The 15,646-nt window shown below is 40.0% G+C and overlaps 2 protein-coding genes across 2 annotated transcripts; one reads left to right on the forward strand and one right to left on the reverse strand.

The window, feature by feature from the left end:
• Positions 1-2,066: 2,066 nt before the first annotated feature.
• On the reverse strand, positions 2,067-11,909 carry ctr9 (CTR9 homolog, Paf1/RNA polymerase II complex component). Its single transcript, XM_084065754.1, has 23 exons — positions 11,786-11,909; positions 9,863-9,961; positions 9,103-9,342; positions 8,527-8,644; positions 8,263-8,352; positions 7,916-8,172; positions 7,722-7,829; positions 7,408-7,644; positions 7,065-7,283; positions 6,117-6,300; positions 5,922-6,010; positions 5,562-5,747; positions 5,368-5,455; positions 5,113-5,261; positions 4,893-5,009; positions 4,647-4,792; positions 4,225-4,296; positions 3,879-4,014; positions 3,540-3,683; positions 3,290-3,441; positions 3,117-3,195; positions 2,913-3,025; positions 2,067-2,828 (listed from the first exon to the last, which is right to left on the reverse strand). The coding sequence occupies exons 1-23, from the start codon at positions 11,828-11,830 to the stop codon at positions 2,399-2,401; spliced, it is 3,498 nt and encodes a 1,165-aa protein (XP_083921880.1). The 5' UTR covers positions 11,831-11,909; the 3' UTR covers positions 2,067-2,398.
• Positions 11,910-13,117: 1,208 nt separating this feature from the next.
• On the forward strand, positions 13,118-14,394 carry LOC311047760 (uncharacterized protein). Its single transcript, XM_084060613.1, has 5 exons — positions 13,118-13,209; positions 13,308-13,459; positions 13,554-13,632; positions 13,724-13,836; positions 13,920-14,394. Exons 1-5 carry the CDS (start codon positions 13,123-13,125, stop codon positions 14,320-14,322), a joined length of 834 nt encoding a protein of 277 aa, XP_083916739.1. The 5' UTR covers positions 13,118-13,122; the 3' UTR covers positions 14,323-14,394.
• The last annotated feature ends 1,252 nt before the right edge of the window (positions 14,395-15,646 follow it).

The raw sequence follows: 15,646 nt of genomic DNA on the forward strand, positions 1-15,646 counted from the left end.
CCTGAGGCAGTGCAATGAAAGGTGTAGATTCAAAAGAGACCTGAATACCTGAATGTTAAGAAAATAAAGTATTTAACATTTTGTAACACCCAGCCCACATCTCTGCTTATTAATGACAGTTGTGTAAAGTAACTATTACATTTACTCAAGTACTGTAAGTACAGTTTTTAGGTATTTTTACTTTACTGGAGTATTTCCAATTTTCAGTATTTTTACTCCACTACATCTCAGAGGCAAATATTGTACTTTAACTCCATTACAGTTATTTGAAAACTTTAGTTACTTTGTAGATTTGTATTGCTAATTTTTATGACTACAAAACATACAGTACCCACTTCAGCCCTAAATACATTTCGGCCATTTGGAAATCTACAAGCTCACAATGCAAGCATTTTACTTTCACTTTAAGTTCATTTTGATGCCAATACTTTTGTACTTTTACGCAAGTAAATTTTGAATTTCGGCTTTTCGACTTTTACATAACAGTATTTCTACATTGAAACATTGATACTTTTAAGAAAGAAATGTGAATATTTCTTTCCACCACTGATCTTGTTAGGCATCATGCGTACAGCTGCATTGCAAGCAGTAAGTGCTGCTAGTACATATGCTAATTGCTAAAACATTGTTTATGTATCCACCAGGAACATGACAGTCACACAAACAAATCACACATGGTTGAATATAAATCGACCTTATAAAGAGTCACACAACTTCTAACCTGTCCTCCTGAAGACAGACTATCTTGAATACATTCGCGTTTATTTTAAAATGCAGCCTACCTTGCAACTTCCCAAACAGCAAACACAACAACAACAACATGAACCTGTTTCACATTTCGTGCGTTCTTTATGCCTGAAAAGTGGTTGACTGATTGACTGATAGGTACCCACCCACGTGCACTTGGACACTTGTTAATTGCCTAATTGCCAGTGGTGGAAAAAAGTACTCACATTTTTTACATAAGTAAAAGTATCAATACTGCAATGTAGAAATACTCTCTGTTACAAGTAAAAGTCCAGGATTCAAAATTGACTTGAGTAAGAGTAGGCCTACAACATGTACTTAAAGTACCAAAAGTAGAAAGTACTCATTATGCAGAATGTCCAATTGCACAAGTTTTCAAATGTCTAAATCTGTATTATCTGTATTAAAACATATTTTGAAAATCACATCAGGCTGATCAGGCAGATCTACAAGCTCACAACATGTTGCACCACGACGCGTTGTGAGCTTGTAGATCTGCTATTTTCAAATAGCCAAAGTTTAAATAGGGCTGAAGTGGTTAATGTATGTTTTGTAATAATAATCAAAACCTACAAAGTAACTAGTAAACTAAAGTTTTCAAATAATTGTAGTGGAGTAAAAGTACAATATTTGCCTCTGAGATGTAGTGGAGTAGAAGTAAAAGTACTGAAAATTGGAAATACTGCAGTAAAGTAAAAAATACCTAAAATTGTCCTTATGTACAGTAAATGTACTAATGTTACTTTAGCTTGTCAATCAAATCATCCGGCCCCCTCCTAGAGCATAGCCTACTTTAAAGTAATGGGACCATCATTTAGCATATCAAGATGATTGAAAGGAGACTTTAAACTAGCGCCTGGAGGCATATAGTATTTATGACGATGTGTATTAGCTAAAGTTTGTCAAAAACCCATCCGCTCTCATTGAGAGAATATTCTTTGACATCAGCAGGGATAAAACAGTGAAACTACGGCTATATGAACTGTCTCTTCCGTATTAGCCTCAATGTAAAACTTTCAAGCTTGGCCCTGGTTGCAACACTGGTAAGAGCAGAGCTAAATTATGGCAGGAATAATTGACTATGAACGACAGCCTTACAGATTTTCGGAGGTCATGAAAAGATGGCTCACATCCTGTAAATTAAGGAGGATTGAATCAGGGTCATTTAAAATGTAGTTCTCAAAGACCCCCAAAATGATATGTATATCTGCTATTTTTTAAATATAAAAGTGGTTGTAATTAAATGACAGATGCTTTCCCTGTTTTAATGGGTTAAGTAACGGTATCATGAAAATGATAGAAGTCCAAAAACATACACCTTAGTTTTCATCTTTTATTTACAGTGTCTGTTCTGAGATAGAAAATAGGGGTTTACACCGTTCTGGCATTTTACTTGAAACAATCTGACTTCTTATGAACATAGGAGATGGTGAAGGTCCCGTATCTATGAAAAGACCTTTTTAACAGCGTAATGCGACAACCATTAACTAGTGAACATACACAATAGTATGGGCTATAAAACTAAAAATGCTACGCCAATATAGTAAACAAAGAAATTCCTGTTTTTTAATCCACAATTAAAATCAGATGTAGATATTACAACTCATATTCATCATTACCATAGAAGAAATTGTTTTTGAGAGTTGAACTCTTAATCGCTATCATCAGAGCCTCGGTTGGATGCCTCATTGTTTGAACCCCCTACTTCTGAGCCATTGTCGGAACGGCGAGGGGAACCCTCGTTGTCGGAGCGGCGAGGGGAACCCTCGTTGTCCGATCCAACCTCAGAACCACGGCCTGATGCTGCTGCTGCGGGTGAGCCAGGCCGAGACTCTTCGTCCGATCCAGAGCCGCGGCTCCTCTTGCTCTCGTTGTCTGACTGCTCAGAGTCAGACTGTGGTCGTGCTCTCCTCTTCTTCACCGGCCGGTCACTCCCAGAGTCGTCTGAGCCTGCTGAGCGCCGGGGGCTGCCGGCCTCGCTGCCAGAACGGTTACGAGCCCCGTCAGAATCGCTATCAGAAGCAATGCGCTTCCTCTGGACACCCTCATCCTCAGAGCCTGAACCACTGTCTTTTTGGTTTCTAGTAGGGAAAAAAAACATGGGTAAAACGTCTTGGGTCTTTTAATAAATGTTGATTCAATACACTAAATATGACATTATGTACCTGTCTTCAGCTATTTTCAGCCCATCCTCATCTGAAGAAGAGTCAGAAGATGAGATGATGGCCTTAGACTTGATCTTCCCTTTAAGGGAAGGTGGAAGGCGTTCCTGTTGTGCCTAGAAATGACAAAGAGGTAACAAGTTTAGACTAATGTCAACAGGAGTGTTTTGAGATACAAGCTCACAAAAGAGCTTAAGAAATTCTGACCTTTTCAATCCTCTTGCGCTCTTTAGGATTACGTTTCCTAGGTCGGGATCCTCCCTCATTGTCACTGCCATTAGTGGGTCTGAAACACAGGTTGAGGTTTGAGTCTTTGCACAGCAGCGATCTGCCGGGACCACACAAAAAAACATGATTTGCATATCCTGCTGCAGACTCACCTCCTCCTTCCCTTTTTGCGTGGCCTCTTCTCTCCATCCTCCCCTTCTTCCTGCTCACTACCGCTGCCAGTCTTTCTCCTCTTCTTCCTCACAGGCAGGTCTTCATCAGAGCCATCATTGACAAAATCATCATAGTCCCCTCCTTTCTTACGCTGGGATGGAAACAACAAAACAATTGAAGATGCTTCACACTGAACACTTAAAGCTCACTCCAATGTTTCTATACTGACAGCTGTACTCTGATACTCACACGACCGCCTCCTTTCTTCTTTTCTTTGGCCGTCTCCTTCATTCCTCCTTCGAATGTGAGCAAGTTCTTGGTTTTCTCCACATACATGGCTCTCTGTTCCAGAAGCTTCTTCTGGTCCTCGGCCACCTTGGTTCGCTTTTCCTCCTAACAAGGTTTCAGAGTGGTGAGCGAACCAAATTGAAGAAAGCATTTTATTGTGATTTTTTTTTTAACAAATAGAAGCGAAACAGACTATAATGAAGAAAACAAACTACATGAGACCTATCCAGGGTAGAACATTTTCCAAAAACATTTACAAGTTATTAACTTTGTTAGGTTATGTGTGAAATGCATACAGACCTGTTCTTTCAAGAACTGCTGGCGTAATATGTCCCTCTCCTGTTCTTGCTTGGCTCGGAGCTCTTTCTCCTCCTCATCTTGCTTCCGTGCACGGGCCACATGGTACTGAGCCTGGCTCAGAAGATCAGAGCACTGCCTGCAAGCACAAACAACACACACATCCATAATGCCACAAATAGACTACATCCAACTGCAATTCAACATAGTCTTAAAAACGAATTCCCATAGCTAGTAGTCCTTAAGGCGACTAATGTCTTAAGCAGGAGGAGGGGATGGGATGTCTGTTATGCTGGAGGATTTCAAGTGACCACAGGACATCATTTTAGTAGGTTAAATTGACACTGACCTGGCCTCAGAAGCAGCAAGTGCGAGGTCAAACCTCATCTTGTCTCCAGCCTTACTGAGATAGCTGAAATACCTGTGACAAAGCAAGCAAGGACAGGATTAAACAGGATCCAAAACTCTTGTAACACTGCTTGTATTTTTGCGTGCTTAAACTGTTACTGTACACATGTCATTTTAGTATTTTATGCACACTATTACATCGACTACAATGTCTCATTCAATGGCAAGTGTGCAATTGGTTGGCATCCTGTATTGTAGGTTCTCTGTATGTATGCACTATGTTATCACTGTATTTTTAACAGCACATTCTGTATGGGTCCATAACAAATGTATCCATGGGACAATAAAGTCTATCCTATCCTAGGATGTTCAGGCTGAGGACAAAAGCGGGACAACAAAGTGCAGAGAAAGGTTCATTGTTACCTGTGAGCCAGCTCCAGCTCTTTGACTGCACTAAGCACAGCCTTCAGGTTGCTTTTCTCATCTTTCAGCACCAGAGTGGCCAACCTCTGGAGCACCAGGGCCACATTGAACATCAGCACTGTGTCACTGGGCGCCACATGACGTGCCTTGTTGTACAAAACAAAAAGAATACAAGGCACACTGTTACAGATTTCCACATATATTGTGGAAGAACAAAAATACAACACTTGTGTGTTTACCATTTACCTTCAGTAACATCTGTTTACACTCTTGGAGTTTACCACATTTGAAGAGCGCCCTTGCAAGGTACAGTAGAACCTCTGTGTTCTGATGCTTGTAGAATTTCTTCAGGCAGTTCTCGTACTGTGGGGCAGATTAAAAACATTGACAACATTGTACAGAAAAGACAACAAGAAAAGTCTTGTTTTTCAAAAAGGCACCAGAAAAGATTTTCGTCACTCCTTACCATCTGAACAGCACTAATGTACTGTTTTTGTTCGACATAGATGTGAGCCAGATTCAGCCACACGTCACTGATGTCTGCTGTGGCCTCCCTCACCTGGGCAAATACATCACGGGCTTCTCTGAAGAAACCCTTATGGGCCAAGACAGCACCTGGACAGAACATTAACTATCAATGCACCAGCAATACAAGCTAGGGTTTTCTTGCTTTCAGTTCTCATATCAAACATCAAATAGGAGAAAATAAAGCCTGACAGACCTATCCCATTGGCAGCATAAAGGTTCTTGGCATCATTTCGTAGGACCTGTTTATATATCGCCAGGGCTCGGTCCTGATGTCTCTTTTCCTAAACAAATGAAATATATTAAAATAAATACAAGGTTAATGTAAAAAAAAAAAGAGTACTCTTCGAGGGCTCTCAAGTTGTTGTTTTTTTACAGATAATTATTTACCTTCTCCCGATCTCTGGTGGGCTGGTGCAAAGTCTGTAGCCACACATTACCAAGGGCCAGCATGGAGTAGGTGTCATTCTGAGTGGATGGCTGCTTCAGGATGCGCTCGAACTTCTTTTGACCTGGCCCCCACTCCTGCTTGGCCAAATGAAGGTTCCCTATCAGGGACCAAGCATCTGGGTGATCCTTTAAAACAAAGAACAATCTGATTATAGAACATAATATAAACTCTACTATAGGGTGAGGAATCATGTCTACCCACCAACTGTTTGCTGACCACTTTGGCAAAGTTACTCGATTAAATAAAAGAAAATTAGTAGTGACAGTGGGTGATGAATCTTGGATGAAGAATTACAATACCTGGTTGATCTGCAGGGCTTCTTTGAACCAATCAGAAGCTTCATAAAAATTTCCTTTGTCACGAGCCATGGCTCCAAGACGCAGGTAGCCTAAAGACAAAAGTTGCAATCCCAAAATAAATGTGTATGTGAAGGATTTTGTTACTGCAATTATACTTTTCATTGTACAGAATTTTGCATTGTTGAGTCAGCTTACAGTCAACATAGTTGGGATGTTCTCTCAGGATGTTTTTGTAAAGTTTTTCAGCTTCGTGGAATTCACACATGGCCTCATACAGGCGAGCCAGATTGTAGGAGGTGGTCACAGAGATGGCATTGTAGTAATGCTCATCATGCTCTCCCTCAGCTTTGGCCCGGTCCAGAGATGCAAGAAAGTATTTCTATACAAGAACAAAACATGACAACTTTTGAATACTGGCTTGCAAATGGCTTACATTGCATTCATAATAGTTCTCAGTTACATGTAGCATTATCGATACTCCAAGGACTAATGAAGTTTTTTAAGTCTACCAGTGATTCCCACAGCAATGTAGGCTTAATGTACGGTAGCTGTGGTGGTAGCCACTACCAGCCTCCGCCGGAAGTCTTATTATTTTATAGTTATGCATGCTGTTGAGAAGCAAGAAGAATTTCACTGTCTATGAATGGAAGAGGTATTATAGCATGGTCTGCTATGGAGTTTAAATATACATGGTTGGTATACATGGTAGTATACACTACAGTATAGCTGTTGAGTAGTAAGTGCAACAGTTAATGGAACAAATCGATTTAATGGGTTATAAAAGAAAATAAACAATTCTAATAATATAAGCGATTTTGGAAAATATATCTACAAGCTCATGTGTCGCATCAAGACACATGAGCTTGTAGATCAGATTCTTTCACTATTTTTTGTGTGACACAAAGTATAAAATATGTGTTAAGTGGTTATTCAGACTGATCGATTCAGACACATTTTATTTTATTTTAAATCTATTAGAAATATTTTGCTTTGATTCACTGATACATGCTTCTAAATTGTTATATTATTTGAAAAAGTAATCAATAGAATAATCTCAAACATAATCACTAGTTGCAGCCCTATTGGTGAGTCTAAGCCAAGGGCTTCATTTCCTGTCTAGCAGGGTAGCTACTAGTTAGGTACCTTGGCCTCTCCAAGGTTGCCCAGCCTGAAGTGGAGAGCCCCCAAGTTATTGAGAATCTCAGGGGGCACATCAGCCTGAACCTTCTCCTGGAGGATACGAGTAGCTGTACCATAAGCCGACAGAGCTCCTTGGATATCGGTCTGCTCAAGGATCTGAGCCAACTCAATCCAGGCCTCTACATCATCTGGGTACTGCTCTGTTACCTTCTTCAGATGGCCCTAGAGAAGAAAACAAAAAGGTACATGCCTACGTTTAGCAAGTTCACTGAATGCGTCTGACAAGAATGCACAGAACAGTGAAGTGACCCCAATTGTGATGGGACAAACAGCGTAGGGTACATACTTTGGCAATGTCTCGTTTTTCCTGATCATCAGATGCAGCATAGAGCGACCCCAGAATTTTCATAGTTTCGTAGTTGTTGGGGTATGCCTTCAAAACCTTTTCAAAGCACTGTGCTGCATTCTCCTTGTCTCGTCGATACACATACATCTGTCCCAGACCGAAGAACGGCAACACAAATGTGGAGGAGGCAAACTGCGTTGCCTGGTAGTAGTACTGAAAGGCTTGGTCATAGTCTTCCTAAAAGAGAGAACCAATTTAACACACATCCAGTTCAAAGAGAGTGTTTTACAGATCCCTGTCGCTCCGGCTCTTACTTGGACATGAAAGGAACGGGCCAACTGGTAGCAACTCTCCGCCTGCATGGCCTCCACCTCTGTGTTGTGGAATGCATGGAGTGCCAAGTGTTGCACTTTACTGTAGTCCTGGAAATAAGAAAAAATAGAGTGAATAATACTCCAAATTATGTCCTGATGCAAAAAAAGGATATACCAGATTACGTAGTGGCTACCTTTTTGAAGAAGAAGTGGTTGGCCAGGTGGTTGAGGACCATAGGGTTGCTGGGGTCAATGGTGTAGGCTCGTGAGAGGAGCTGCACCCCATTCTTAATAGAATCTGGTTCCTTACTGTTGAGCTCTAGTACCGCGAGGCCGACAAGGGCTCCAACACACTTGGAGTTGAGTTCCAGGGCTCGACCAAAAGCCAGTCGGGCCTTCTCCAGTTTACTGAGCTTGACGAAACAGTGGCCCATGCCAAGCCTCACTTCAGCTAGTTGATGACAGAGAAAGGTGGGTAAGGTGAGATCAAGAATACTACAGGTTTAGTTTTCTTTGTAAAGCCTATTAGTAGTTGGTTTACCTGGACAACCAGGGTTTGTGCGTAGAGCCTTTTTGTAGTAAGCCAGTGCTCCCCTGTAGTCTTTTTTATTGAAGGAGATGCAAGCCTTACCTGTAGAAAGAAACATTTGAAGAAATTGTACATCAGTTACATAATCAGAATCTATTTGTTGGCAAAGTATGTTCACATGCAAGTAATTTGACTCGGCGCATTGCTCTCAAAAACACAGAAATATTTTAGCCTGGCCTGGTTATGTATGTATGTAATATTTAATATTAAATTTACCAAGTAAAGCGGGGATGTTATTGGTGGACTGGTTCAGAACAAAGTGGAACTGGGCATCTGCCTGGTCCATTTTATCTCCTTCCAGAAGGCAAAAACAGGCTCTTCCCAACAAATGATTCTGAAAGAAGCGCATTTCGTTATCAACTGACTCATGTCCCAAATAGGGCTGTCACGATAGCACACTTAAGTTGACGATTCATTATCACACAAATAATTGCAATTAACAATTCAATTGCGTTTTTGGCATTGAACATTGAAATGTGGCATCGTAATCAAAAATTGCACAGGGCAGATGTGACAAATAACTTAAATATACAAAGAAATTACTGCCATATTTAATCATTTTACTTTGGAAAAATTAAATAGCAGAAATAGCTGATCTACAAACTTACAACACGTCACTTTGTGACGTGTTTTAAGCTTGTAGATCTGCTGCTATTTCTGATATTTTTGCAAAATGTTTGGAAATGTATGAACACTTTTCAACATGGAAACGCTTACGCAAAATAATTGTGATTATGCGATTAGGCCTAGTCCAACATTAACCGAATATTTTGTAAGGCTGTTTTTTTTTACCTGATCGTACATGATGATCTTGTCTGCCATGGTATACAGCAGAGTGGCCTGTGTGATGAGTTCCTTCTTGGCATCTTTGTTTTTCTCTTTCCGTGCCTGCTGCACATAGTACGCTGCCAGGGTGTCGAGGCAGGTCATCTGGTCTTTTTCATGATCTCTGTAATCCAGGTTGCCATCGATGCGGGCTGCCTCTAGCAGCTTGACAAAATCTTCCGTCTTCCCCTGCTTGTAGTACTCCAGCTGAATGGAAGACAGCAATGCAAGGTCTTGAGTTCTTTATCTTTAGGTTTCTATTGCAGATTATTAAATTACAATATTGTAGATGAATCCAATCCAACTTTATTTATAGAGCACATTTAAAAACAAATGTGCTTTACAGAAAATGTCAAAGAGACACAAAAAAAGAGTACAAGAAACACAATAAACCAGAGAGAATCATATGTCAGAAATAAAAACACAAATAAGCATTAAGACACACATATGCATAAAATACTCAAACTCACTCTGGATTAAAAGCTTGGGAATAAAAAAAAGTGTTTTCAGACGCGTTTTAAAAACAGAGAGTGAGGGGGCCAGTTTGACATGGAGGGGGAGTTCATTTCAGAGCTTAGGGGCAGCCACAGAGAAGGCTCGATCCCCCCTAAGTAAAAGCTTAAGACCTGGGTACCACCAGCAGCAGCTGCTGATCTCAAATGTCCTTGCGGGGAAATTAAATGAAAGACCATTTTTGATGACTCTTTATATTGTACATTTCACTCACCGCCAAAGCAATCCATATGTGCAGTTGTGTATGTTCCTGCTTTAGAATACTGATGACCTCATCTCCTTCTGGCAGTTGATCAAAATCTAGCTCAATGACCTGCAGGACACAGATTAACAGTGAGGAATTTAACATCAAGGCATCATTTGTTAAACATATTACCGGAGAGGGCTTGCGTATTTTAATCAACTACAACAACAACAACATTATGCATCTATAAATGCATCTATAAATGCAATATTAGTATTTTGCAGTTACAGAAAGATGCAATATATATTAGGAGCACAAATGTGTAGTAGCGATTCCACACTGTACATCTGTTTGGCAAGGGGCCATAATTGTAAGGAGTAGCTTAGAAAAATATATATATAGAGCAAAATTAACTCCAATGATTTAATTCATAATACATCTGATCAGATGCGGGTATGTATAAAATGGTTGAATAGAACACTTGAGGTTGTGTTATGATGAATAAAACCAGCGGCTTTGTTTTTGTTTGTTTGTTTGTTTGTTTGTTTGTTTGTATCTATGATCACAAGTTTGTTCTGTTATTCGCCATAACACACTCCCTCTCATGTTCCGTTTAATAGAATATTTCACAATCCATGTAATACTACACGTCATAGCCCCTCACAGACAGTTTTCTCTGGGATTCACATGATATAAGTGTGAATATGCTGCCATGTGAATTTGAATAATGTTACCCTCTGTGAATTCAACAAGTGCAATAATTCATTGATTTATTCACACAAGTGCAATGTGGAATGTGCTACTTTTTACCGGCTACACATACCTTGTGCAATCACTGATGCTTAAATATTTACAGTATCTACCAACTACACTGCTGTACAATCTCCTACATTCTACATAGTACATTATACAGCATATAGTTATTTCTATTGCTGTAGGCCCTACAGCAATGTATATACATGCACCCTACAGTGTACATGCGCCCTACAGTGTAGGGTGCATGTATATACATTGCTTATTAAAATGTACGTTGACTATTGCTATTTATATTGCCATAGTGCACACTGTATATTGCATTTCATGTTTAGCTACTGCTGCATGGTTGCTTATCTTTATATTTTTAGTTAATTCTTAATCGGTGTAATAATGCACCAACTTCGCCGAGATAAACTCCTCGTAAGTGCAAAACATATTTAACAATAAGAAAAAATCGGATTATGGATAACTTTACCGTAAAAGTCTAAATATTGTGCAGCCGCAATGACACTAACGTCAAATGTAGCCCCATTGTGCAAAATGGTGTAAAGTAACTAAGTACATTTAATGAAGTACTGTCCTTTAAGCACAATTTTGAAGTACTTTTACTTTACTGGAGTATTTCCAATTTTCAACACTTTCACTTCTACTCCACTACAATTATTTGAAAACTTTAGTTACTAGTTACTTTGTAGATTTGTATTATTGTTATTATTATTACAAAACATACACTACCCACTTCAGCCCTATATCTACAAGCTCACAATAAGCTTGTACTAGATCTGCTATTTTCATTTTTATTTATTTTTACATTTTATACATTTGAAACCTGTGAAATGGGACATTCTGCATAATGACTACTTTCTACTTTTGGTACTTTAAGTGCATTTTGATACCAATACTTTTGTACTTTAACGCAATTAAATTTTGAATTCCGGACTTTAATTTGTAACAGAGTATTTCTACATCGCGCGCGCACACGCACACACACACACACACACACACACACACACACACACACACACACACACACACACACACACACACACACACACAACCTGTAATGCCAATATATCTAGCTAGCCAATGTTAGCTAACGTTAGCTAAACGGGGCTAACCGTGAAGTTTTACACTTTGCCAAATATTCATTACTAAGGCATTTTCAATCATATAGATATATAGTAGATACACATTTACCTCATCTGTGTCCCGTAAAGGGATTTCTATAGAACCCCGAGACATCTTGTAAGACGGAAAATCCAATTGCCGTCCTGTTTATATCACTTCTATTCTACAAGACTTCACCGTGCTGCCAGGGTTGCCACATTGTGTGAGAAAAATAAGCAACCAGGTCTAGAAGAGAAAACCAGCACAAAAGAAGCGACTACCGGGGTAGGCCACATGAGCACCTTCACTGTATCGGCTATTTGAAAATAGCAGATCTACAAGCTCACAACGGTCACGATGCGACGCGTTGTGAGCTTGTAGATCTACTGTTTAAAAATATTTATTTTTTTTACATTCTAACAACACAAATCTGGTACAGGGCTCCTCTGGCATAAAACATTTTCAAATGGGGGGTTAGGGGTACAATAAAATACATATTAATTTGGGGGTCCGTCCATGACATGAAAATACTGGTTTGAATAATAATACAAAACATGTTTTGGAAGCAAGCCCAAATAAACAACTACACTTTAGAAACAAGCCCATAAAAACGTAACTACAAGCAACTTTACAGAAAAACAAGCACAAAGTTGCTTATAATGAGCAGACATGGCAACGCTGACCGTGCTCTGTGGCTACTTCCGCTGGGAAACAAACAGGCGTTTCGTCAAATACGTTCGGGTGAAACACACGGAGGTGTTTCATGAAATACGTCCGGATGTTTCAGTGCAAGCCAATGTGCTGCATAGCCCTGACCTGTTTGTATTGTGTTATAAACGTATTTAGTTTTACAGTCCATATGGTTATAAATGTTTAAATACAGTCAGTGAAACTGTGTTTGTGACCTCTCACCCTCCGGCTAAAACGGGCTAAAACCCTCTTTTTACTGTCTATGGCTAAAACTTGGTGGGTGTCTGTCATAGAGTTCACCAGTGGTGTAAAGTAACATTAGTACATTTACTGTACGTAAGTATAATTTTAGGTATTTTTTACTTTACTGCAGTATTTCCAATTTTCAGTACTTTTACTTCTACTCCACTACATCTCAGAGGCAAATATTGTACTTTTACTCCACTACAATTATTTGAAAACTTTAGTTTACTAGTTACTTTGTAGGTTTTGATTATTATTACAAAACATACATTAACCACTTCAGCCCTATTTAAACTTTGGCTATTTGAAAATAGCAGATCTACAAGCTCACAACGCGTCGTGGTGCAACATGTTGTGAGCTTGTAGATCTGCCTGATCAGCCTGATGTGATTTTCAAAATATGTTTTAATACAGATTTAGACATTTGAAAACTTGTGCAATTGGACATTCTGCATAATGAGTACTTTCTACTTTTGGTACTTTAACAGAGAGCCATGTATGTGGAGAAAACAAAGAACTTGCTCACATTCGAAGGAGGAATGAAGGAGACGGCCAAAGAAAAGAAGAAAGGAGGCGGTCGTGTGAGTATCAGAGTACAGCTGTCAGTATAGAAACAATGGAGTGAGCTTTAAGTGTTCAGTGTGAAGAATCTTCAATTGTTTTGTTGTTTCCATCCCAGCGTAAGAAAGGAGGGGACTATGATGATTTTGTCAATGATGGCTCTGATGAAGACCTGCCTGTGAGGAAGAAGAGGAGAAAGACTGGCAGCGGTAGTGAGCAGGAAGAAGGGGAGGATGGAGAGAAGAGGCCACGCAAAAAGGGAAGGAGGAGGTGAGTCTGCAGCAGGATATGCAAATCATGTTTTTTTGCGTGGTCCCGGCAGATCGCTGCTGTGCAAAGACTCAAACCTCAACCTGTGTTTCAGACCCACTAATGGCAGCGACAATGAGGGAGGATCCCGACCTAGGAAACGTAATCCTAAAGAGCGCAAGAGGATTGAAAAGGTCAGAATTTCTTAAGCTCTTTTGTGAGCTTGTATCTCAAAACACTCCTGTTGACATTAGTCTAAACTTGTTACCTCTTTGTCATTTCTAGGCACAACAGGAACGCCTTCCACCTTCCCTTAAAGGGAAGATCAAGTCTAAGGCCATCATCTCATCTTCTGACTCTTCTTCAGATGAGGATGGGCTGAAAATAGCTGAAGACAGGTACATAATGTCATATTTAGTGTATTGAATCAACATTTATTAAAAGACCCAAGACGTTTTACCCATGTTTTTTTCCCTACTAGAAACCAAAAAGACAGTGGTTCAGGCTCTGAGGATGAGGGTGTCCAGAGGAAGCGCATTGCTTCTGATAGCGATTCTGACGGGGCTCGTAACCGTTCTGGCAGCGAGGCCGGCAGCCCCCGGCGCTCAGCAGGCTCAGAAGACTCTGGGAGTGACCGGCCGGTGAAGAAGAGGAGAGCACGACCACAGTCTGACTCTGAGCAGTCAGACAACGAGAGCAAGAGGAGCCGCGGCTCTGGATCGGACGAAGAGTCTCGGCCTGGCTCACCCGCAGCAGCAGCATCAGGCCGTGGTTCTGAGGTTGGATCGGACAACGAGGGTTCCCCTCGCCGTTCCGACAATGGCTCAGAAGTAGGGGGTTCAAACAATGAGGCATCCAACCGAGGCTCTGATGATAGCGATTAAGAGTTCAACTCTCAAAAACAATTTCTTCTATGGTAATGATGAATATGAGTTGTAATATCTACATCTGATTTTAATTGTGGATTAAAAAATCACACCCTGTGTGAAGGTAGCGGCGCCTTTGAATACATTATGTCATCGATATGTGTTTATAATGTGTTTATAGCCATGTGTCATGTGAAGCTTGACCAATCACTTTGTTGACGGGTCTGACCAATCAGAGCGTCGACGACAGATAAAGTTAAATTGAGGATCTAACTTTAAATAACTTACCTAGAAGGAGACTTTAGCCAAATAAAAATATATACAAAAAAAAACATGAGGAAATAAAAAATAAACCTTGACATCATAGTGATGTCATGAATAGTCCCCTTGCCTGACAAATCACAACCTTGACGGGCCTGACCAATCAGAACCTTGACGGGCCTGACCAATCAGAACCTTAACGGACTCTTGGATTCTCGATCGTCTCTATCAAACCATTCTGTCATAACGGATGACTGGGTCCCGAACTCAGACTTTCTATACATTCACCCTTCATCTGTTCTTGTATCTTTCTCTTTCTATTCGTCATATTAACTTTAAATAACTTACCTAGACGGAGACTTTAGCCAAATGAATAATAAGATGAAGTCATTGTCATCGTTTATATAGACATCGAATTCTATATTCATGACATCATAGTGATGTCATGAATAGTGACCAATCACAACTTTGGCGCACCTGACCAATCAGAACGTTGACGCACCTGACCAATCAGAACGTTGACGCACCTGACCAATCAGAACGTTGGCGCACCTGACCAATCAGAACGTTGACGCAAAAGCCAGGCATAGAGGGCTAATATCCGCTCTATACCTAAAGGTATAGAGCGGCTAGCGCCGCTAAAAACAGGAATTTCTTTGTTTACTATATTGGCGTAGCATTTTTAGTTTTATAGCCCATACTATTGTGTATGTTCACTAGTTAATGGTTGTCGCATTACGCTGTTAAAAAGGTCTTTTCATAGATACGGGACCTTCACCATCTCCTATGTTCATAAGAGGTCAGATTGTTTCAAGTAAAATGCCAGAATGGTGTAAACCCCTATTTTCTATCTCAGAACAGACACTGTAAATAAAAGATGAAAACTAAGGTGTATGTTTTTGGACTTCTATCATTTTCATGATACCGTTACTTAACCCATTAAAACAGGGAAAGCATCTGTCATTTAATTACAACCACTTTTATATTTAAAAAATAGCAGATATACATATCATTTTGGGGGTCTTTGAGAACTACATTTTAAATGACCCTGATTCAATCCTCCTTAATTTACAGGATGTGA

This window comes from Gymnoscopelus microlampas (genome assembly GCF_963454915.1).
Source record: "Gymnoscopelus microlampas genome assembly, chromosome: 1".
NCBI lineage: Eukaryota > Metazoa > Chordata > Actinopteri > Myctophiformes > Myctophidae > Gymnoscopelus > Gymnoscopelus microlampas.

Bases quoted from the DNA above. Each gene is read 5' to 3' on its own strand.
- ctr9 (XM_084065754.1), bottom strand. From the start codon at position 11,830: ATGTCTCGGGGTTCTATAGAAATCCCTTTACGGGACACAGATGAG. The intron at 4,297-4,646 runs GTAACAATGAAC...GCTTTGTCACAG, and splicing joins GAGCTGGAGCTGGCTCACAG to GTATTTCAGCTATCTCAGTA. The intron at 3,442-3,539 runs GTGAGTATCAGA...TTTCCATCCCAG, and splicing joins AGAAGAAAGGAGGCGGTCGT to CGTAAGAAAGGAGGGGACTA.
- LOC311047760 (XM_084060613.1), top strand. From the start codon at position 13,123: ATGTATGTGGAGAAAACAAAGAACTTGCTCACATTCGAAGGAGGAATG. The intron at 13,460-13,553 runs GTGAGTCTGCAG...CCTGTGTTTCAG, and splicing joins CGCAAAAAGGGAAGGAGGAG to ACCCACTAATGGCAGCGACA. The intron at 13,837-13,919 runs GTACATAATGTC...TTTCCCTACTAG, and splicing joins CTGAAAATAGCTGAAGACAG to AAACCAAAAAGACAGTGGTT.